This window comes from Manis javanica, chromosome 4, assembly GCF_040802235.1.
Source record: "Manis javanica isolate MJ-LG chromosome 4, MJ_LKY, whole genome shotgun sequence".
NCBI classification, from domain to species: Eukaryota; Metazoa; Chordata; class Mammalia; order Pholidota; family Manidae; genus Manis; species Manis javanica.
The window spans coordinates 158,644,753-158,666,783 of NC_133159.1; the positions used below are offsets into that span (position 1 = coordinate 158,644,753).

Consider the following 22,031-nt stretch of genomic DNA (forward strand, 5'->3'; position numbering starts at 1 on the left):
GAGAGGGCGCGCCCGGCACGCGGGTCTCATTGTTGGCGGGGGGGGGGCCCGTCGGGGCATGAGGGCGAGAGCACGGCGGGGGGGGCGGCCAGACAGAGCGAGCGAGGAGGAGGAGGAGGAGGACGCCGAGGAGGAGGAAGGAGGAGGCAAAGAAAAGAAGCGGCGGCGGCGGCGGAGGAGGAGGAGGGAGCGAGGAGGCGCGCGGCCCCCCGCTCCCTCCCTCCCCCCTGACCCCCCACCCCCGCTGGCCGGCCCCCCGCCCCAGCCCCGGAGGGAGCTCATGGGAGTATGAAGGAGATGGTAGGAGGCTGCTGCGTATGTTCGGACGAGAGGGGCTGGGCCGAGAACCCGCTGGTCTACTGTGATGGGCACGCGTGCAGCGTGGCTGTCCACCAAGGTACGAGGATGGCCCACGGGGGGCGGCGGGACCCCGGGGGCGACGCGCGCCGGGCGCCCCCGGCCGCACCCTCCGGAGACCTCCCGGCGCTCGAACGCCCCTCCCCCACCCCACCTGAAGGGAAGGGAGGCGTCGGGGGGCTCCCCTCCGCCCGGTCCTGGAGGACCGGGTCAGGCATTGTTTTCTTGCCTATTGTTCCAGTCCCGCGCCCCCCACCCCAAGTTGAGGGAGTTTGGGGACAGACTAGGGGGCAGTGAGTGTACTCTCTGCGTCCCACACCGCCGGTGTCGGGGCTGCTGGGGTAATGTTTACCTGCGAGGTGTCCCCTCCCGCCCGGTTATTTTGGTCCCGGCTCCGGGAGGGAGAGGTCAAGGGGGGGTCATCCCCCCTCCCGCTTCCGGATACTGGGAGGAGCTGGATGGGGAAGGGAGGAGAGGAGTCCCAGGGGAGAGGGGGACTCCTAAAACCCTCCCGGGAAGAGCTGCGGATAGGAGAGAGGTTGTACAGGGGGCCGGGAGTAGAGAAGAGGGAGGTTTAGAGTTTCCCCCGGCAGCACATGGTTCGGGAGTTAACTCCTTGAGGAGTCTTGCCGAGGGCGCAGGCTGGCATCTCCCGCCTGTCTGGCATAGCCAACTGCTGCCCCCTCTTCCTGGGACAGCCCTTAATGCTGTTGCTGTTGGCTCTTCCCGCCACTCTTCTCTCCGTATCTGCACCTGAGTTCAGCTTTGACTTTTGACTTGTACCTATTGTAGTTAGAGGCAGAAGTGGAGGTTCCTGGACCCCCGACTTCCCCGCCTCTTCCCTTACTGGCCCTTTAAGAAATGCCCTCCCCGCCACAACAGCAAAACGTGTTTGACTATGGTAAATGTTGTCCCTCTGGTTTTCTCTATTCCTCAAGAGGAGGACCCGTCCTGGCCAGGAGCTGGGACACAGGTCCTTAAAGGGCACCGGCGGGGGATCTTTTAGAAGTTTAAGGTCAAGGACTGACTCCCCGCCCCTGCTCAAAGTGCTTGGTTGTGTGGTTGAAAGCTGATAGTGTGCTGTTGGGCATTTTTTGTGGTCCTGCTATCTAGTGGGTGATCCCCACATAGCGGAGAATTCTCCCCTGGTGGAACTGGCTCTAGTCCTTTATAGTCATCCCCTCCCCGCAGTTACTCCGAGAGAAGCCACTCCTGATTGTTATTCTCTGTACTTCTCCTCCCCCACCCCAGCTTGCTATGGCATCGTCCAGGTGCCAACTGGACCCTGGTTCTGCCGGAAATGTGAATCTCAGGAGCGAGCAGCCAGGGTGGTGAGTTTGAGCCCCACCCCCTATACACCTGGGCATCTCCTGCCCTTTGAGCTAAGAGACTATCTGAGGCTAGGGTGTGACTGTCACACAGGACTTCCTGTTTTCTGCATACCTATCACCAACCCTATCTCTTCCTCAGCTCATCCTTTCCTCTACCCCAGTTCACTCACTGTACTTTTTTTGTTTGTTTATTTGTTTGAACTTTTTATTATGGAAAGTTTCCAACCTGTGCAAAAGTAGAGGGACTACTATAATGAACCTCATTCCTGATTGCCCATCATCAACAATTATCACTCACGGCCAATCCTGTTCCTCTAGACCCCCACCCCTCCCTCACAGATGGCTTATCATTTCATCTGGGGACCTTTTGACTGTTTGGGGAGGGTCCAGCTCATCAGATTCCCCCATCCCCTTTTGGAAAGCCACCTCTCAATCCCTGTGTTCCCTTGCATTGGCAGAGGTGTGAGCTGTGCCCACACAAAGATGGGGCATTGAAGAGGACTGACAATGGAGGTGAGGGGGGCCCTGAGCCCAAGGGTTCATCTGATGAGGTCAGCAGTGCCCCCTGAGCAGGGTGTGGTGGTGGAGGGATGGAGGGGGCATGGAGGCTGGGTCTCCCTTCCCTGGCCAGCACCAGTCTGATGGGAAGGCCTTGGGTGAGGGGAATGTCTGCAGTGTGGGGTTGAGGGGCCAGGGTCTCGGGCTCACTATCGTAGCTGAGGCTGGCCCCACACCGCCCCAGGCTGGGCCCACGTGGTGTGTGCCCTCTACATCCCTGAGGTGCAGTTTGCCAACGTGCTCACCATGGAGCCCATCGTGCTGCAGTATGTGCCTCATGATCGCTTCAACAAGGTCAGCAGCCCCTGCTGTGCCCCATACCAGCCCTGCCCTAGCCAACCATCCTTGGGTCCCTCCAGCTCTCTCCACATCCAGTGTTATTTGATTTTGTCTGATAGAAAACTCAGGAGGTGGGTAGGCCTTTCCACTGACACACACATACGTGTTCATGCTCAGGAACTCATGAGGTAGTAGGCTGTCTACACTAGTGCCGCCAGAGGGTAGACCTCAGTAAGCCGCTCACCTGCTCATTCACTGAACACTTTTTACTGAGTGCCTGCTATGTGCCAGACCTGAGCAGGTACCAAGCACAGTGTTCAGTATATAGGGATGGTTCAAGCCATCCCTACCCCATGGAATTCACGCTCTTACGTGCCAAGACTGTAAATATCAATAAATAGGCGAATAAGGGAAATGCAGTTTGTTGTAAGTGCTGTGAAGAAAACAATCAAGGTACTGAAATAACGAATACTGCTTTTGGGGGGCTTCAGAGAAAGTGAAGGAGCCATTTAGTTTGAAACCTAGGGGATGAGAAGGAGCCAGCCTTGAGGAGGGTGGGGTTCCAGATTCCAGTCAGAAGGAACAGCATGTGCAAAGGCCCAGAGGTGGGAATAAGCTCACCAATGAGCAAGATAGCTCCTGGCCTTATGGAGCTTACCATCTAAGTACTGTGTTATCCAGTATAGTAGCCACAAGCCACATGTGGCTATGTAAGTTAATTAAAGTTAAATACAACTTAAAATTCAATTCCTCAGTCATACTTCAAGTGCTCAACAGCCCATGTGATTCATGGCTCCTGTATGGGACTGTGTGGTTCATCATCACAGAAAGTTCTGTTGGCTAGCACTGACCTAGGATCACAGGGAGAGGATGGAATTGAGGGGGAGGCCAAAGGATCCCTCAGGTAGAAGGGAGGAGGGGACGAGTGTGATGTGTCTTGCAGACATGTTACATCTGTGAGGAGCAGGGCCGGGAGAGCAAGGCAGCCTCAGGAGCCTGCATGACCTGTAACCGCCATGGATGTCGACAAGCTTTCCATGTCACCTGGTGAGACCCCTGCCTGCCCTGCACACCCTCCTCAGCCCCCAGGGTTCATCTGGGATCCCTGGCCAGCTGTACCAGCCCCCTCCGAGGTTTGCCTTGGATGGGGCCACTGAGTGGGCTCATCCTTGCTGCTGTCTCTTTGGTGGTGAAGGCAGTGCTCTCCTTGCATGGTCTTGGCTTTGCCTCAGCAGGCATCTAGGAGGGTGGGAGGGAGGTGGTTGGTCTGGTTTGTGGCCACACCCTTCTCAGGCTGACCTCTCTTGGTTAGTGCCCAAATGGCAGGCCTGCTGTGTGAGGAAGAAGTACTGGAGGTTGACAATGTCAAGTACTGCGGCTACTGCAAATACCACTTTAGCAAGATGGTGAGTCTTGTCTGCCAGGGCATGAGTGAGTCAGTCAGCCATGGTTTAGAGGGCATGGGCTCTGGGCCAGGCTGGTTCCTGGTTCTGGGAGGACAGAGATGGAAGGAACCCGGTCCCTGCCCTTGAGGAGCTTGCCGCTGGACAAGGAACAAATTGAAGTATAGCCTGAGGGATGTGAATCAGAGTTGAACCAAGCAGTCCTTCCCAGAGGACAGAGCTCAGACCCTACGTGTCAGAGACTGGGAGGTTTGAAGGAAGAGGCAGCATTTAAGCTGAGTGGAGGTGGAAACAGTAAGAGCCAGGGTTTCTGGGCCCTTGCCTCTGTTCTGAGTCTTTATGTGTGTTATTGTATGTGATCCTGCCAGCAACCCTAAGCACTAGGTATACTGTGTGTTCCCATTTTGTAGCTGAGGAATCTTAAGACCTACCAAGGTTATGTGACTTATCTCATAGCTGGTGTATGGGATTTGGAACAGGTAGTCTGATTTGAAAGTGCCTTAGGAGCCTGCCAAGCAAAGACAGAGAAATGAATCCAAGGGAGAGGAACTGGCATGGAAAAAGTCCTGAGATGAGAAAGAATTCGTAAGCACACAACAGGGTGTTTGGTAGAAATGAGGCAGGAGATGAAAGGAAAAAGCTGAGGCAGGGCTGGAGCTGTGCTTGCTTCCGCCCCAAGCCTCAGGGGCCCCAAGGAAAGACTTGCATATCCTAGGTACTAGGGGCTGTCCTGGAGAGGTAGGCTGTGGTCTGACTGGGAGTGCAGCTTGGACCTCACCTCCACGTCACAGGCTTCTAAGGCTGCTTGTAAGTAGAAGGGCAACATGATCAGATTTGTTTTTTAGGAAGATTACCCTGGCAGCCACTGTGAAGCTAGATCTGAAGGGCCGAGGCTGGTGGCTGAGAGACAGCTGCGAGAAGGGGGGGCCATGGCAGGATGGGCCTGGACTCTAGAACCATTTCTGGATAGACTTGCCTACAGGTGGTGGGGGCTGAGAAGGAGATGAGGGTGGTAAATAGGCTCTTGACTCTTGAGCACCTGAGGGTGCTGTGAACAGGGGGTGCAGTGGGCTTCTGGAGAGGTAACACATGTCTTGGTCTATCCCAGATGTCCCAGTTTGTGTCTGTTTCCCTGGTATAATTATTCATAGTTCATTTTCAAAAGTATCCTGGTTTCAGGCTTTGGTGACTTCTTAGGACAGGGTAGAGAGCTTGGTTTGGTTTATAGGCAGTGCCAAGTAGGGGTATTCAAGTTTGGTGGCTGTCAGACCCCCAGGCAGGGTGGTAGTGGCAGCCCCAGGTACATAAGGCTGGACAGGTGCCCAACAGGGTAGGGTGGATCAAGGTATGAAGTGAACCATGAAGGGAGAGTCTAGACTCCAGGGTAGGAGTGGTACCCACCGCTGGGGAGCAATTGGGTTGAACAAGGCCTGAAACCAGTCCTTAGATTTGGCAACTGGGAGGTAGTGGGTAACCTTGGAGAGAGCAGCTGCAAGTCTGGGATGGGGGAAGCTATCAGACCAAGCAGGAGGCAGCCGATTATCAGTGAAGGGATGGCTGAAAGGAAAGGCAGCACAAACGTCGTTTGGGGTTTTGCTGTTGCAGATGTTTTACTTCTTAAAGGCAGCAGGTCCTCTGAGACAGAAGGAACCACTGTTTGGTGGAGGGGGAGGCCCAAGAATATGGGAAAAAGGGTTGATGGCTAGAGTGAATTGTCTAGGGGGAGGATGAGGTGTGGGAGTGAAGGGGAACAGGAGCTCCCCACGAGAGCTCCCCATACATCTCTACCCTAGGGGAAGGAAGTGGGGGAGGGCCGTGACTCAGGCTACCTGAGATGAGCCAAGAGGGCACCTCTTAGAAAGAGGTGGGTGGAGAGCAAGAGACCTGGGCTCAAGTCCTACCTCCAGCCATGCCTTGCTGGGCCTAAGATGCCCCTGGCTTTTAAGGGCCTCAGCTGCCAAATGTGTGCATTGGATAAGCCAGCTGGGGAAGCTCTGGGATTTCGGGCCAGAGAATGCCCTTCTGCTGAGCAGAGCATCACTGAAGATACTGGGTCTTCTTGGTGACAGGCAGAGTTGGGGGAACTGGCCCCCCACGAGCATTTGACCTTCAGAAACCTTACCTTCCCCTAAACTAGTGAGAGGAGTGTTTGGCAATTCCTTTCAATTCTCTCCCCTAGAAGACATCCCGGCACACCAGCGGGGGAGGGGGAGGAGGAGGAGGCGGCACAGGGGGAGGTGGCAGTGGCTTCATCGCTGGCAGGAGAAGCCGATCAGCCTCACCATCCACCCAGCAGGAGAAGCACCCTTCCCACCACGACAGGGGCCAGAAGAAGGTAAAAGTCTTCTCTGTCCATACTGACAAACACACACCTTTCAAGAAGCCACCACTGGCCTGCCCCCTCGCTTCCCTTGAGGCCACTGAGGCCCAGAAGGGGGCTGAGCTGAGAAAGTGACACAGGATGGTCATGGAGGGTGAAGTAAGGACCTGGCTTCCCCGAGGCTCTTTGTGTCTGTGATTCCTCTGTGTCCTCCCATGACTTAATAGTGTCCCCAAAGGCCCAACACATGGCCCTGCACATTTGCATACACCTTAACAGTCTCCACAGTGTCACACCAGTTTGCAAGTGTACATGCCTGTGTCTCCTCGTACTGCACATCAGTGTGCCCGGCTCCCACCCCTCTGCACAGCTCTGTCTCCTGGGTGGACACCCTTGCCAGGTGCATGCTTCTGTGGTGTTCTGTGTCACTGGCGTGATAATGGGACAGGCTATTTTTAGCAGGCAGTGAGGATATAGGGGAGGGGCTCTTGGCTCCCAGAGGAACCTTCCTGAGCCATTCTTGTCCAGCCAAAGTTCCCCAGGCCTCCATACAGGGAGATGATGCCAAAGCCCCACATGCACATGTCATGTTATCCTTGCCTAAGTGTCCCCCAATACCAATATCTGGTTGCCTCTCCCTCCTCAGAGTCGAAAGGACAAAGAACGCCTTAAACAGAAGCACAAGAAGCGGCCTGAGTCACCCCCCAGCATCCTCACCCCGCCTGTGGTCCCCACTGCTGACAAGGTACTGCTGCCTACACTCAGGAGGGATGGCCATGGCAGCAGGAGGGAGGCAAGGGGCGAGGGGCAGGGCGAGCCAGGGCCTGGCACCCACCACAGCTTCAGGGTGATGTGCCTCAGCTCCCCAGCCCTCCTCTGCCCACCTCCTGGGGCTAGACTAGGAGGGGCTTGTGCTCCTCAGCCCTCCAGTCACTGCAAGCAGATGGGGGTGGGGCACGGGGCGGAGGTCCTGCCCTGCCTGCTGGCTGCCAGATGTTCACATCTGCCTCTGTCCAGACAGAGGGCCTCAGCGCTGGCTCTTGTCTGTGGATAAAGTACTCAGGCCAGTTCTCCCAAGTTTCTGGGGCCCATTTCCCTGGAGACAGGCAGAGAGGACACCTTTGCTCCCACCCCTTGCCCACATCAGGAGGCCACCCAGAGCCTGTCACCTAACCAAATCCCATCCATGAAGGTTGGAAGGTTGGAAGGGTTGTGGCCCATGGTGGCATATGGGGCAGGCTGCTGGGGAACACCATGAAGCCCTGACTCATCCCCCTCTTACAGCAGGGGTAGGGTATGTCAGGCCTATCTCCAGAAATGGGCAACATCTGCATGAGCAACCAGCAGGCCCTTACCTGAGGCCAAGTTGTCACTAATCAAAGCCAGAGCAGCGTTCCCTGCCCCTCCTTTCAGCCCGCTGTCCCCATAGAAGAACAGGGGCCTGGAGAAACTGCTTCCTCTTGTTGCCACTTTTGCCCCATTCACCTCCCCTGCCTCAGGAGGTTGGCAGAACTCCGGGCATCTTAGCAGGAGGCTCAGGTGTCAGGTTTCCACCTGATGTTGCTGTGGCAACCATCTCACTCTCCCCTCCCTGCTTTCCAGGGCTCACCTGGAAAACTTGTCATGTGCCCTCTGACTTTTCCCTGCAGCCCACAGGCAGGTGGAAAGGGTCAGAGATCTGGGAGTTGCCCCATTGGTCAGGTGTCCCCTTGGACACATTGGAGCCTTCTGCCCATCTCCCTGCACCCCAGCATTTCAGCCACCCCTTCCCCCATCCCCTCTCCTCCCTTGCTCTTAGAACCACATCTGGCTCCCCTCAGAACTCCAGCTGTTGAAAAGACCAAAGAGGAAGACAGAGACCAGGGCTCCGCCCAGGAGGGGCAGTGCAGGGTGGCTGGTGGCTCTTATCCCCTCTCTATCCTCCTCCAGCATTAGTTCATTTACAGAATACCTGGAAGCACCATCCCTGGCAGTAATATGAAGCCCTAACTCGCCACATGCCAGGCTCCCTTCTGAAATGGGGATGGAAGGGTGCATGCAGATTAGCTCATTTAATCCTCAAAATAATCCAATGAAGTAGGTATTTTACTAACACCTGTTAATAAATGAAAGAACTGAGAAATGATGAAAAAGAGAGGTTAAGTAATTGCCTAAAAGCATACAGCTAATATGTGGTGGAGTCAAGATTTGAACCCTGGCAGTCTGGCTTGAAGGCCTGTTGTCTTAACCACCACACACACACTGTCTCTGTGGTGTTAACAGCAGACACTGCCATCAGATTCATCATCATTACTGACCCCCTACCATGTATCTGGCAGTATGTTCCTCATGACTCTCCAGATAGGCATATTTGGCCCCTTAAGGACACAGAAGCTCAGCAAGGTTGAGAGACTGCACAACTTAATGGCAGTAGACAGCAGAGCCCACCAGGCACACAACCCACTGTGCCCGCCCCCCAGGGTCCATGCTCCCCTAACCCCTGCTCTGGAAGCCTCAGACATGAAGACAGTGTATTTCAGTACAGTGTGGCAACTGTTGACATGGCTGACGTGGGTACATGGTGCTCTGGAAGTAGGAGGACAGAGTGACTTATTCCACCCCAGGCATTTAGGATGGCTTCATAGAAGAGAGGACTTCCTAGCTGGATTTTGAAGGGTGAGAAGTTTCCCAGAAAGAATAAGGGTAGGTGCCCCTGCCGAGGGCTGGGCTCTGCAAGCTCAGGCTGCCTAGGAAAGGCATGGAGAGGAATGGGGAGTCAGCCAGGTGGCTGCAGCTCTGGATGCACAGGATGGGTGGTGGTGACCAGAGGGCCCGTGGATGGCGCCAGGGCAGCCCATTCTTCCTGTGGTCCCTCTTCCCAGTGCAGACCACTTCCCAGCACAAGTCAGCCCCCTTAGGCCCCCTTGAATATTTATTTTCATTAAATTTATTACTTTTTTATATTGAGGTACAATAAAATGCATCGATCTTAGTGTACAGCTTGATGAATTTTGACATGTGTATACACTCACATAACCATAACCCAGATCAAGATATCAAACCTTCTGAGTATTTCTTAAATGAATGATCTACAGATGAGTACAGCAGGACAGACTCTGGGACCGTTTTCATCTCTCTCTGTCTGAAATGAAAGGCAGACAGCTTCTTGGATTCAGAGTGCTCCCTTTTCACACCCAGAAGTTAAATAGCTGCTTCCCTGTCTTCCTGGTCTAGAGGCCCCCTGCCTGGAAGTCCTTCCTGAAGCTCGCTCTGGGCTCTCGCAGTCGGCCCCAGGTCCTGTAGCCTCCTGCTCCACTCCCACGTCAGATGAGCCCGGGGCTGGGCATCTGGCCTTGAGCCTTCCCCTCTTCTCCCTCCCTCAGGTCTCCTCCTCAGCTTCCTCCTCTTCCCACCACGAGGCCAGCACTCAGGAGACCTCGGAAAGCAGCAGGGACTCAAAGGGGAAAAAGTCTTCCAGCCACAGCCTGAGTCACAAGGGGAAGAAGCTGAGCAGCGGCAAAGGTGTGAGCGGTCTCACCTCTGCCTCCTCCTCCTCCTCCTCCTCCTCCTCTTCCTCCTCCTCTGGGGGGCCCTTCCAGCCTGCAGGTGAGTGTGGGCATCCTAGAGGAGGCCGGGAGTGGGACACCCTTTGGCTCCCAGCTTTCTTAATAAGGGCCTTTGCATATTGGTTTGCATCTCATTTGCTTAAATTGGTTCAGGTTAAAGATGGGGGATCCCCACCAAGTGACTCTTCTCCAAACCCGTCCCTCAACCCTTTCTTCCTGAGCTGGAACTCTCCTGCTCTCCCTCTCAGGGCCCTCCCCTCCAACAAGATAGCAATATTCATTATGCCCTACATGTAGACTATAAGGTGCCATCTTTAAAGCAGTGTCACTAATGACATCTCTTATAATCTCTGTACTCACCCAGTGGAGTCAGTAGGGTGGGGAGGCATTCTCCTCCCATTTCATCACAGGTGGGAAAACTGGAGCAGGGGACACACTCATCCCAGGACACAGAGACAGTGACAGAGCTGGGACAAGAAACCGGGCTTCCTCACCCCTCGACCAGAGCTTTCCCAACTGGTGCACATTGGAAGTGGGAAGGGTCTGGGGTCCAGCTGTAACTAACTTTCCCCTCTTTGTAGTCTCATCCCTGCAGAGCTCCCCTGACTTCTCTGCATTCCCCAAGCTGGAGCAGCCAGAGGAGGACAAATACTCCAAGCCCACAGCCCCTGCCCCTTCAGCCCCTCCCTCTCCCTCAGCCCCTGAGCCCCCCAAGGCTGACCTCTTTGAACAGAAGGTGGTCTTCTCTGGCTTTGGGCCCATTATGCGCTTCTCCACCACCACCTCCAGCTCAGGCCGGGTCCGGGCCCCATCCCCTGGGGACTGTAAGTCTTCCCACGTGTCGGGGTCTGGGGCTTCATCCGGTACCCACAAGCGGATGCCCACACTGAGCGCTGCTCCAGTGCCTGTTGAAGAGACCCCTGAGACAGGCCTGAAGGAGAAGAAGCACAAAGCCAGCAAGAGGAGCCGACATGGGCCGGGCCGGCCTAAGGGCAGCCGGAACAAGGAGGGCACTGGGGGTCCAGCTGCTTCCTCCCTGCCCAGTGCCCAGCTGGCTGGCTTTACCGCCACTGCTGCCTCACCCTTCTCTGGTGGTTCCCTGGTCAGCTCTGGCCTGGGTGGTCTGGCCTCCCGCACCTTTGGGCCTTCTGCAAGCCTGCCCAGCCTAAGCCTGGAGTCCCCCCTTCTGGGGGCAGGTTAGTGACTGGGGGGGGAGGGCATCTTAGGGCCCACCCAATCTAGTGAGGGGATGGAGAAAGAAATCTGATAGGAAGTGCTTCAGAGGACAGAGATAAAGGATGGAGGTGACAGTCATCTCTGAGACACTCTCCAGTACCCATCTTCTGCATGGTTGTAGTGGGAGAGACTGGGGTAGATTGCCAATAGAACTTGCCAAGTTTTGGCTGGGGAATTAGAAAAGCTGGGAATTCCCCAGGACTGGACAGGACAGCCTAATTAGGAGGCCTGTAAAGCAGATGTCACCCAGGCAAGAAGTGACATCTTTGCAGTGAGAGGGTTAGACTGGTGTGCACGGCCAGATCTGGGAGAATGTTCTGCCTGGGGAGGGGCTTCCCCGGCCACCAGACTGAGGAGGGGCCTGGGGAGAGTCATGACTATGAGCTTCCCTCTGTGTCCTGTGCCTGTAGGCATCTACACCAGTAACAAGGACCCCATCTCCCACGGTGGCGGAATGCTGCGGGCTGTCTGCAGCACTCCCCTTTCCTCCAGCTTGCTGGGGCCCCCAGGGACCTCGGCCTTGCCCCGCCTCAGCCGCTCCCCATTCACCAGCACCCTTCCCTCCTCCTCTGCTTCTATCTCCACCACTCAGGTGAGGCCTTACCCCTGGACCCCTCCATCCCTGGGCAGGTGGGGGACAGGCTGCTGAGGACCCCACCTCTCCACGGGACTTTGAGAGATTGGGCTTGATCACCACCAGAACTTCTCCCTCTCTCTGGTCCTCTCTCCTCCCCAGCACACCTGGTCCCCTACAGCCCGGTACACACAGTTGTGCCCTAGATCCAAGAATAACCACCAGGCTGGACTCTACCTCCTTTCCTTCAGGTGTTTTCTCTGGCTGGCTCTACCTTTAGCCTCCCTTCTACCCACATCTTTGGAACCCCCATGGGTACTGTTAATCCCCTCCTCACCCAAGTCGAGAGCAGCCACACAGGTATGTTGAGTCTCTGACCCCATTTCCCTTTCTTCCCAAAGGCTTAGGCTAGGCACCTGCCTCCTGCATGTCAGCCCAGGAAGGATGGGAGGGCTTTCTGGCTGCCCCCTCCCTTTGGCCTTTGCCAACCTTAAAAATAATTGTTTTTTTCACACTACAAACCAGGGTACACTTTCACCTTAAAACTTGGTGAGGAGGTGGGGTAGGACTGCAGAATTACTACTGCTCCATCTCACAGAAGAAAAAGAGAGATTTATGATTTGCACAGGCAGTTGAAGTAGGGAAAGGCAGAGCTGGAGCTCAAATTCTGGCCCCCTGACCCCAAGTCCAGTTCTCTTACTGCTGCAGCATAGTTGCCCACTGGCCTCTTAAATGAGTCCTTGGAATAAAGAGATCCTTCCAGCTGGGCAACCTGCTCTCCGGGTATTTAGGAGTTAAGGGGGTGGATTCCTAGCGGCCCCTCCATCTCCCTGGAGAGTCAGCAGAGTCCCAGAGAGCTGATTGGTAAGGAGACACCATCTGGCCAATAGGGGCTAGGGCTTACCTCCAGATTCCCAGTTCAGGTAGGCCGTCTTAAAGGACTAAGTCCGATTCCAGAATTTTAGGATCTGACACAGTTGGGTGACTATATTTCCAAAGCCCAAATTGGAATTCTGTGGCCCAGCAAAGGGTTTTTCCATCTAATTTGTGAGTTTATGAATATAAAAAGTTGTGCAAAATTGTAATAGCTATAATTACTAAGGGCTTGCTGCATGGCAGCTAAATCCATCAGCTTGACACTTCACATTTATTACCTCATTTTAGTCCTCATAACAGTCATTTTAGAGAGGTTATTTTCAAGCCAAGAGTCACACAGGAAGAATCAGGTCCTAGTTCAACCCAGGACTGTCTAGACAGCGGATTTCTATAATGCTGTAGCTTCCAGGAAAGAAATTGGAAGGTGGATCTGAAAGTAGGCACGCAGCTGTAGCTTTCTGCACAGAGAGAGGGGAAGAGACCAGATCCTTTGGCTTTGCCTCCCAAGGGGTGGGTTTCCAAACCAGGGCTCCCTAGTGCCTTTTGAACTAGAACTGCCAGTCTGGGGATGGGAGATGCTGAGGGAAGGGATTTGTGGTAAGATCCCATATCCTGTGCCCACTTACCTGGAGGGAACCGTGGTTCCGAGGGCACCCCTTCCCGCTGATTCCTGCTCCCCTTCTCCTTTCAAGAGCCAGACCTGGAGGACTGCAGCTTCCGGTGTCGGGGGACCTCCCCCCAGGAGAGTCTGTCTTCCATGTGAGGGGGGGAGCGGTGGCTTGGGGGAGAGGCTGCGAGCGGGGCTGGAAGGTCACTAGGGGAGGAGGGGGCGGAGAGGCCGGCGCCCGTGGAGGGTGGAATCCGGAGGGGGATGGCTGGAGCCCCTGGATGTGGAGGGCGGAGAGAGGGAGACGAGTGGGGCCCTGAGGTAAGTCTGAGCTCGGTTTTCCCCTCTGACCCAGGTCCCCCATAAGCAGCCTTCCTGCACTCTTCGACCAGACAGCGTCCGCACCCTGCGGGGGCGGCCAATTAGACCCAGTGGCCCCCGGAACGACTAACATGGAGCAGCTTTTAGAGAAGCAGGGCGACGGCGAGGCCGGCGTCAACAGTGAGGAGGGGTGGCTGGGAGACCTGTCCTAGGACCTCCCCAGACTCGGTCACCCATCTGCCCGAGGTCCCGAAACGTCTTTAAGATTTCACCTCGGCCTCGCCCCTTCTGCACCCCGCCAGTGGCCCTCGCGTCCTCCTGGCCCTAACCGTACTAAGTCCGCGCCTTCTCTGCCAATCACAAGGCCTCCACCGCGAGCCCAGGCCCCGCCCCTGGGCCTAACACCTCCGGCTCCCCAGGTCCCGCTACTCCGAGCTCACCTGAGACCCCGCTGGCCAGCACCTTCTCTTCTAGGTTTCAGACGGGTTTCCTCCGCCAGGTCCCGCCCTCCAAGCCCGCCCCCACCATAGCCCCACCCCCAGCTCTCGCCCCGCCTCTGTGGGCCTGTAGGGCTCAGGGCACTCGCCCTCTTTTCTCAGTAGTGGAGATGCTGAAGGCACTGCACGCGCTGCAGAAGGAAAACCAGAGGCTTCAGGAGCAGATTCTGAGCCTGACGGCCAAGAAGGAGCGACTACAGATTCTCAACGTGCAGCTCTCTGTGCCCTTCCCTGCCCTGCCTGCTGCCTTGCCTGCTGCCAACGGCCCTGTCCCTGGGCCCTATGGCCTGCCTCCTCAAGGTAAGGAGATCCCACCCAGCCCGGGAGTGCCAGGCCATCTGTAGTGGGCCCGACTTCAACCCCTGACCTCCTTCGCTGATCCTCTCACTCAGCCGGCAGCACCGATTCCTTGAGCACCAGCAAGAGCCCTCCAGGGAAGAACAGTCTGGGCCTGGACAACTCTCTGTCCACATCTTCCGAGGTGGGCACCATAGGGAGGAACACCATGGGCGGGCAGGAATGGGGAAGCGCAAGGGGCTCCTGGTGCTGTGTCCACCCTGCAGCTCTTGGAGGCTGGGCAATGAAGTGACTGGCTGAGCAGTTGGTTGACTGATCTATTTATTCGGTCATTAAATAAGTACTAATTATGAAGTGCCTACTTAGTGCCAGGTACTGGCTAAGCAGTCAGTGAGTAAAATAAGGGACATGGCCCTGCTCTTGAAGGTAGGCTAAGTCCAAGAAAATAATCAGTAATTATAAACTGGAAAAAGTGCTAAGATGGAAGTAATTTGAGGCTGAGAGGAAGAGTGGGGGGTGGGATTCTTCTACAGATAAAAGGTGGCTAGGGAAGGCATCTTTGAGGAGTATCTTTGAAGGGTTTATTACAGTGCCTCACACAAAATAATCTCTGTGTAATTGGTGGTGGTTAGGGTAGCCTTACTATTGTTACATTGTGGTTGCTATTGAAATCAAACCAACAGTTCTTTTTTTTCCCTGCCACTTACTAACTGTGTGACTTGGACAGTGATAATCATAATAATAGCTGACATTAATTGCACACTTTGGAGTCATGTCCTGTGCTGAGACTTAAAGCATTGGTTTGTTTAGCCTTCACAAGAACCTTGTGGGATAGGTACTACTATTGCCCCCATGTTATGAGTGAGTGAACTAAGACAGACGAACCACCCAAGACAGTGAATTGTGGACATAGGATTTGAGCCTGAGCCTTTAGTGCAGGTCAAGCACAGAACCCCAGGTCTGATTCACTAGATGGTCTTTACCATCATCACTGTTCATTATTAAGCAAGGATTGCAATGGGTACTAGGCCCCCAGCAAGTGATTTGTAAACATAATTGGTGAAGACTATTTGGATTCTCAGCCCTTATCCCTGAACCTTGCTTCTTCCTCCTGGGTGGCTCTGCCTGGGGATGAGGTGGGGGTGGCTCTGCTCTATGAGAATGTTGGTGGGTGCTGGGCCGGGGGCCAGAGAGGTCATGCTGGCCCCCTGCCCCTCTGACCCCTCCCTTCCCCCTCCCTCCCCAGGACCCACACTCAGGCTGCCCAAGCCGCAGCAGCTCGTCGCTGTCCTTCCACAGCACGCCCCCACCGCTGCCCCTGCTCCAGCAGAGCCCTGCTACTCTGCCTCTGGCCCTGCCTGGGGCCCCTGCCCCGCTCCCACCCCAGCCACAAAATGGACTGGGCCGGGCACCCGGGGCAGCGGGGCTGGGGGCCATGCCCATGGCTGAGGGGCTGTTGGGAGGACTTGCGGGCAGCGGGGCCCTGCCCCTCAATGGGCTCTTGGGGGGGTTGAATGGGGCTGCTGCCCCCAACCCTGCCGGCTTGAGCCAGGCTGGCGGGGCCCCCACGCTGCAGCTGCCAGGTTGTCTTAACAGGTGAGGGAGAGCTCAGCCTGGGGAGGGAATGGGGAGGCTGACTCTGGGAGGGACTCCCTAAAAACCCACAAGCCCTCCAAAAAGGAATAATGTACTCTAGTTTTACAGGTACTGGCCCAGGTACTCCCCAGATGTTAGTAACTCTCCAGGGACAAAATAGTATTTATTTCTTGGATCCCAATCCAGGTTTCCCTTCTGGGAAAGTTCTTCCATCTAACTTGTCTCCTTCCACTGTACCCTCTGAGCTCAGTCTGTTTCTCTTGGTCCTCTGACACTGCACATCCCCGCCTCCCTGCACCTGGGTCTGAGAGTGCGGGACTTGTGGGCAGCTGGGGGAAGGCGAGTCTCCCTGTCCCTTCTCATGGTCTGTGTGTCATTCCCCGCGTCAGCCTGACCGAGCAGCAACGACACCTCCTGCAGCAGCACGAGCAGCAGCTCCAGCAGCTCCAGCAGCTCCTGGCATCCCCGCAGCTGACGCCGGTACCGTGTGCCTCCCTGGCTCTGTTCCAGCCATGCCCCAGAGGGTCTGGGTCGGGAGGGCAGGCAGCCCCAGGATGAGCCCTGCGGGGGGCGGGCCCCATGGAGCAGAGGGCTTGAGCTGCTTTCGGGGGGCCCTGGATACTGGTGGAGGGCTGCTGTGGTGGTTCCAGATCGCATCCTGTGTGAGGACCTGGAAGTTGGCAAATGCCCTGTCATTGGCTGAGTAGGTGAAACACCCTCAACCAAAGCATCCCCTTTTGAGTCGATCTTGATCTGCTGATATTTCCTTTGGAGAATAGGAGTTCTGCTTTATAAAAAGGAGAGAGTGGAAAAAATAGAAAAAGTAATCATTTTGATATAAAGAAAACATTAGAAAGATATACAGAGAACCAATTCAACTGGTTGCTCTATAGGGGCCAGATGGGAGCCAGGATAAGAACAAATTTTCTTAAAGTAAACCTTGATAGATTGTTTTAGTTTTCCAAACACTGAAAATGCCTTGCCTATTCAAAGCAAAAATAAATAAATCTTAAATGAAAAGCAAAAAAACCGGGAAGTTGAAAACTATTGACCTAGTTGTTTCTCAGCCTGTGGTCATACTGCCCTGGGGGCATTTGTAGTTTCCATAGCAACTAAGGAACATTTAGGGAGGAAGGTGGGGCCCCAGTTGACAAACACTGTAGTATCACCACTTTATCCACTTTATCCAGATGAGGAGACTGAGGCCCAGAGTGGGGAATTAGTACAGAACCTTGACTATCTCCTGGGTCTCCTACCCATAGTACCAGTATGGTGGGACGGGGCCAAGGCCAAGCAGGGAAGCTGGCCCGAAGACACTGGCCAATGAGAATCTGTCTGCATTGCAGGAACACCAGACCGTTGTATACCAGATGATCCAGCAGGTCCAGCAGAAGCGGGAGCTACAGCGGCTGCAGATGGCTGGAGGCTCCCAGCTGCCCATGGCCAGCCTACTGGCAGGAAGCTCCACCCCACTGCTGTCCGCGGGCACCCCTGGCCTGCTGCCCACAGCATCAGCCCCACCCCTGCTGCCCGCTGGAGCCCTGGTGGCTCCCTCACTCAGCAACAATACAAGTCTCATGGCCGCAGCAGCTGCAGCTGCAGCAGTAGCAGCAGCCGGAGGGCCTCCAGTCCTCACCGCCCAGACCAACCCTTTCCTCAGCCTGTCGGGGGCGGACGGCAGTGGCAGTGGTCCCAAAGGAGGGGTGAGTAAGGGGTCCAGAGCTGTGCTGTCTGCCTTTTGGGATGGGCAGGATGGAGCACCAGAAGGTCATCAGAGGCATCATCAGAAGGAGGAAGTGACCCACTAGGTCAGCAAAGCACCCACTCTAGGGCCTCTGCTGGCATCTGCACCCTCCTTTAGATCCAGGAAACATTCTGAGCATGGGCTAATAGTAAAAGGACCAGTTAGAAAACGGTATTCCTCTGGGAAGCCCAGTTAGAAAGTCTGTTTCCATTCTGAGTGGACTATTTAGGAAGAGATGGTGTTCTGGGTTGGCCATTTCAAGAAAGGCCCTCCCTACTTTGTCTGAGGACACACAACCAGAGCCCAGGGTACTGGCCCTGGCACATACCTGCTAAGCCAGGTGTCCCTGTGCAGGGCAACTTGACCTCCCCTTAACACAACACAACACAACACAACACAACACAACACAACACAACACAACACAACACAACACAACACAACACACACACACACACCACACACACACACACCACACACACACACACACCACACACACACACACACACACACACACACACACACGTTGACCTTGGCTTTACCCAGGCTCCCTCACTACCCTACTACAGCTTCCTTGACCCAGGAAGCTGTTCTTAACTGGGTGTTAGGACAGGGCACCTCCCAAACCCCCAGCCTCCCTTCCTCTCTTTCCAGACCGCTGACAAAGGAGCCTCAGCCAACCAGGAAAAAGGCTAAATACACACATGCCCCTCCTGACTCCCCAAGTGGAGGGGGCAGATCCTGGCCTGAGGGGTCCTAGCCTGGAACAGGCACCTGCACCCAGACACTGGAGAGCCCCAGCCCAGGTCGTGTACTGAGGCCCAGGGAGTGTGGGGCACTCCTGGCGCTGAGGACTGAAACCGAGAGTGGACTCCCTTCCACTGGCCCCCTTCCCCCTTTACGCTGCCCCTTTGTGAGGGGCACAGAGGGAGGACAGGCTCCATGCCCACCCAGGAGACCCCACTCTCAGCAGATGTTCTGAGGTCTCCCAGAGAGCAGGGTGGGCCGTGGCATAGGTGGGAGGTCGGTTGGACCCGCCATATAAAATGGGTCAGCACTTGAGTGAGGTGAGATGGGGGTTAGGCCCTGGGCCACCCCTGTGTGGAAACAGAAGGAGGGGTGGCCCTACTTTACCTGCTCTTCCTTCCCAACTTAGGCAGATGGCAGGAGGGGGATTCCCTTGGACAGTTTCTTGCCAGTTCTCTTTTCGCCCCCATCACCAAACAAGGGTCACAAGCTGAGCTTGGAAAAACCCATAGACTAGGGGGCTGAGGAAGGGGCAGGATGGCATCAAACTTGGCCCAAGCCTTCCCACCTCTCGGGGCGCCCCCCAGTGATGTGTTGGGGGAGGGCAGGGGAGGCAGCCAGCCCCTTGGCGTCCTGCCCCTTGTTTGCACTATTGGACTTAGGAGTGCCGAGGGTGGGGAGATGCAGCTGCCTGACTCAGAGTGCGTGTGCGTGTGTGCGTTTGTGTTTCTGTCTTTCCCCGCCCCCCGCACCCCCCTCCCGCCGCACCTGGGGCAGCAGAGGGCAGGGATAGGAGCAGTGCTCAAGTGTGGCAGCACCAGGGGGAACTCCCAACTCTTGCTTGCACCCTCCCCACCTCACCAACATTTGTCCCTTTCTGGGGCACGAATGGTTAACAAAACCAGCCAGTACTCCAATATTGGAGAGTAACCAGGGGCTGGGGGCTTTGAATCAGGGTAATATCCTGCCTTCCCTTTCCCAGACCTCACATGGTCTCTGTCCCCTCAGAGCTCCTTTCCCCTACTGATAGTTGGTCCTGCTCCCTGGCACAAGGGGAGCCCCAGGGATTGGGGGACGGAGCAAGGGAGGATAAAGTGCCACTTCCTTTAGTAAAACCTCCTCCCTAGCAAAATTAGCGTGCCTGCTTCCCCACATTCTACCCCACCCCCACCAACAACCAGGGGAGACTTAAGCTTAAACTGACCTAACAACCGCCCCTTCTACCAGCTATTTCCCTGGGGTGTCATGGACAAGTGCCACCTTAAAGAGCCCCTACCTGCTCAGACAGAGCGTTTGGTGGCAGAGGCAGGGCGAGGGGCCAGTGGGACAGCCAGGGGAGGGGCCGAGCTGCAGCCTGTGTCTGCATTTCCGCTGCCCTGGGTTGGAGCGGGGAGAACGTGTGTCCAGCTTTCCCTGAGGCTCCTATCTTGTCAGAGTCTTTGCATGTGTGGATTTTTTGTGTGTGTTTCTGTTTGGGTTTTTGTTGGTGGTGGTTTTTTTTTTTGAAATAAAGAAAAGAAGATGTGTATATTTTTGGCAACGACAGAAACGTAGTGCAGATATATTTTTGCCTGTGCTGCTCAACCAGTTTTTTTCTGATACTGAAAATAATATTAATATTCCTGTTGATAAGACTTTGTAAGATGTTAGGGAGCTGATAATGGATGGGTGGGTGGAACTTCAGAAGCAATTTCTTAGGCACTTGTAAGGGCTTGGGGGGAGGGGGAGGCAGTTGCGATGACCTCAGAAATACTCACTTTTTATTAATGCTAAATATCAGAAAGAATTGATAGAATTCAGCATTTTGTTCATCTTTATCTGTTAAGCTCTGTAACTCCGTGTCCCCAAACCGAAAAGAAAAAAATAACCTTCAGAGATTCATGAAAGTGTTGCTCATTCACACCCATACCCTGCTCTAAGCTTTTGGTGGTGGAGAGAGAGAGGTCCAAATGATTTAGTGCACTGGAACCAAGACCTCCCCCTTCCCTCCCAGCACCCAGGAGTCTGGGGTTCTCATCTCCAAGAGTATGTTTTCCAGATTTTCCCAGGCTGGGGTGCAGTGGCAGGTAGTCAGGTTAGATTTGAAGAAGGGACCCAGGCTGGGTATGGATTGGTGCTGTCCCTCCATTTGGGGTAGGGTGGGGGTGGGGGCATGAAAGAGGCAGTGCATTTCCTTCTTCTGAGGGAGTTTTGTAATAGGACAGGTCTGGCGATCTTCAGGAGGGAGCCAGGGTCCCAATGTAGGGGGTGGGGGAGATGGCTATACTGACTTCCCCTCCTTTCCCAGCCTTGGCCCCTTTACCCAGGATGAATTGCAGTGGGGACTGGCAAGGATACTGATCTATAGATCTCACAGTCTAGGGGAGGGGGAAGGATGTGGGTTGCAGGGCGGAAGTGGAGTTTGAAAATGCATGAGAGGAGCTGTGTGTGTCTTCACCCTCCACATGGAGGTGTGAGCAGAGTGTGCATGCAGAGCCCTATCTGGCCTTGAGGTCAGGACCAGCACTTAAGTGTTGGAGCTGGGAGGGACCTGTCTTTAGGGGTCTTTTGAGCCAGTTCCTTCTTCACAGGTGATAGCTCCAAGCCGAGGAGGGGCAGAGGCTCCGGGTGAAGCCAGGACCAGCCCTCAGAACCCTGGCTTCCTGGTCCTGGGCTCTTCTGCCCCACTTTACCACTTTCATGTGGCTGTCCTGCCCCTGTGTGTGTGATGTGTGGTGTGAGTGTAGGGCCGTGCCCAGGGTGAGAGGGTATCTATGTAGCACTGATTGTCTTAGCTCAGAGCTGATGGATCCTCTCCATAGACAATGACACTTTAAAGGTTGCTTTTTTTTTTTTAATTTGTGTGTGTCTCCCCGCTCCCTGCACCCCCCCCCCCCCGCCATGTCTACTCCTCCTCCAGGTGCCCTCACTTTGGGCTGATGAGAGCACCCTTGCTCATTCCTGTACTGAGTTCTAGGAAAGTACTCCTAGGAAGGGCCTAGACAAGTGAGGGAAGCCAGAGCCAAGTGCCAGCTCCAAAGAAGGGTAATTGCCACACTTCCCTTTCCCAAACTGGAAATGCAGACAAGTTTTCAATGGCCCAGGCTCCTCCTGCCATCTTCCAGCATCTTCCTCAGTGTGTGGTAGACCCGTGTTTGGGGTAGGCAGCTTGCTTCCAAATCTCCCTTCGCCCAGCTTATTTTCCTGGGGAGAAGTGCCTGGAAAGACTAAGGTCAGTTCAGTTGGGAATTTGGAGGAAGGTGAGGTATAGTACCCTGGCTCCCTCCAGTCACATTAATCCAGATTAAAAGTGTGTCTAGCTCCTGACCACTTTGACTTGATCTACTGAAAAACTGGGGAGGGGGGCCTCCATTGCCCTTTGTTCTCTTTCTCCAGCCCAACTTGGGACTTAAGTAGTGGGACTGGAGACCCAAACCCCATCTTCCCCCCTGATCCCCCCATTTCCATCCCAGCCTGTCTCAATGTAGCACACCTTCCTGGGGAGCAGGGAGGGGATGCCAGTTTGCAAACCCAGGGGCTCCTTTTTCATTCTTTCTAAAACCTTTATATCCTCAGCCCCAAAGGTAATGCCCAACCCCTGCCACCTCTAAGCCTGGAATTGTGCATAACCCGGATCTTGTATCTTTGTATAACGGATGTTATTTGTACGAAGGGCAGTTCGTAAACAGCACTTGTTCTTTTAATAAAAGAATGTTTTACAAAAAAAATCCAGAGACCCTGCTTTGTCTGGCTTTATTGAAGGGAAA

General features: G+C 55.0%; 1 protein-coding gene and 1 long non-coding RNA gene across 5 annotated transcripts; one reads left to right on the forward strand and one right to left on the reverse strand.

The window, feature by feature from the left end:
* Positions 1–248: 248 nt before the first annotated feature.
* Positions 249–22,005, forward strand: MLLT6 (MLLT6, PHD finger containing). 4 transcript variants are annotated; one of them, XM_073235526.1, is made up of 20 exons: positions 249–397; positions 1,609–1,688; positions 2,147–2,201; positions 2,431–2,540; positions 3,469–3,572; positions 3,838–3,931; positions 6,108–6,263; positions 6,895–6,993; positions 9,611–9,833; positions 10,375–10,989; positions 11,440–11,621; positions 11,855–11,963; positions 13,172–13,238; positions 13,442–13,587; positions 14,007–14,204; positions 14,297–14,385; positions 15,448–15,797; positions 16,187–16,277; positions 17,144–17,500; positions 18,193–22,005. In XM_073235526.1, the coding sequence occupies exons 1-20, from the start codon at positions 289–291 to the stop codon at positions 18,232–18,234; spliced, it is 3,276 nt and encodes a 1,091-aa protein (XP_073091627.1). In that variant the 5' UTR covers positions 249–288; the 3' UTR covers positions 18,235–22,005. The 4 variants fall into 4 exon arrangements, with proteins under 4 accessions (XP_073091627.1, XP_073091629.1, XP_073091630.1 ...); XM_073235528.1 differs by having other exon boundaries at positions 14,010–14,204; XM_073235529.1 differs by having other exon boundaries at positions 9,611–9,749.
* Positions 9,152–10,646, reverse strand: LOC140849126 (uncharacterized). Its single transcript, XR_012130741.1, has 3 exons — positions 10,515–10,646; positions 10,154–10,260; positions 9,152–9,369 (listed from the first exon to the last, which is right to left on the reverse strand). It is a non-coding gene; the product is annotated as an uncharacterized lncRNA (long non-coding RNA).
* Positions 22,006–22,031: the final 26 nt, after the last annotated feature.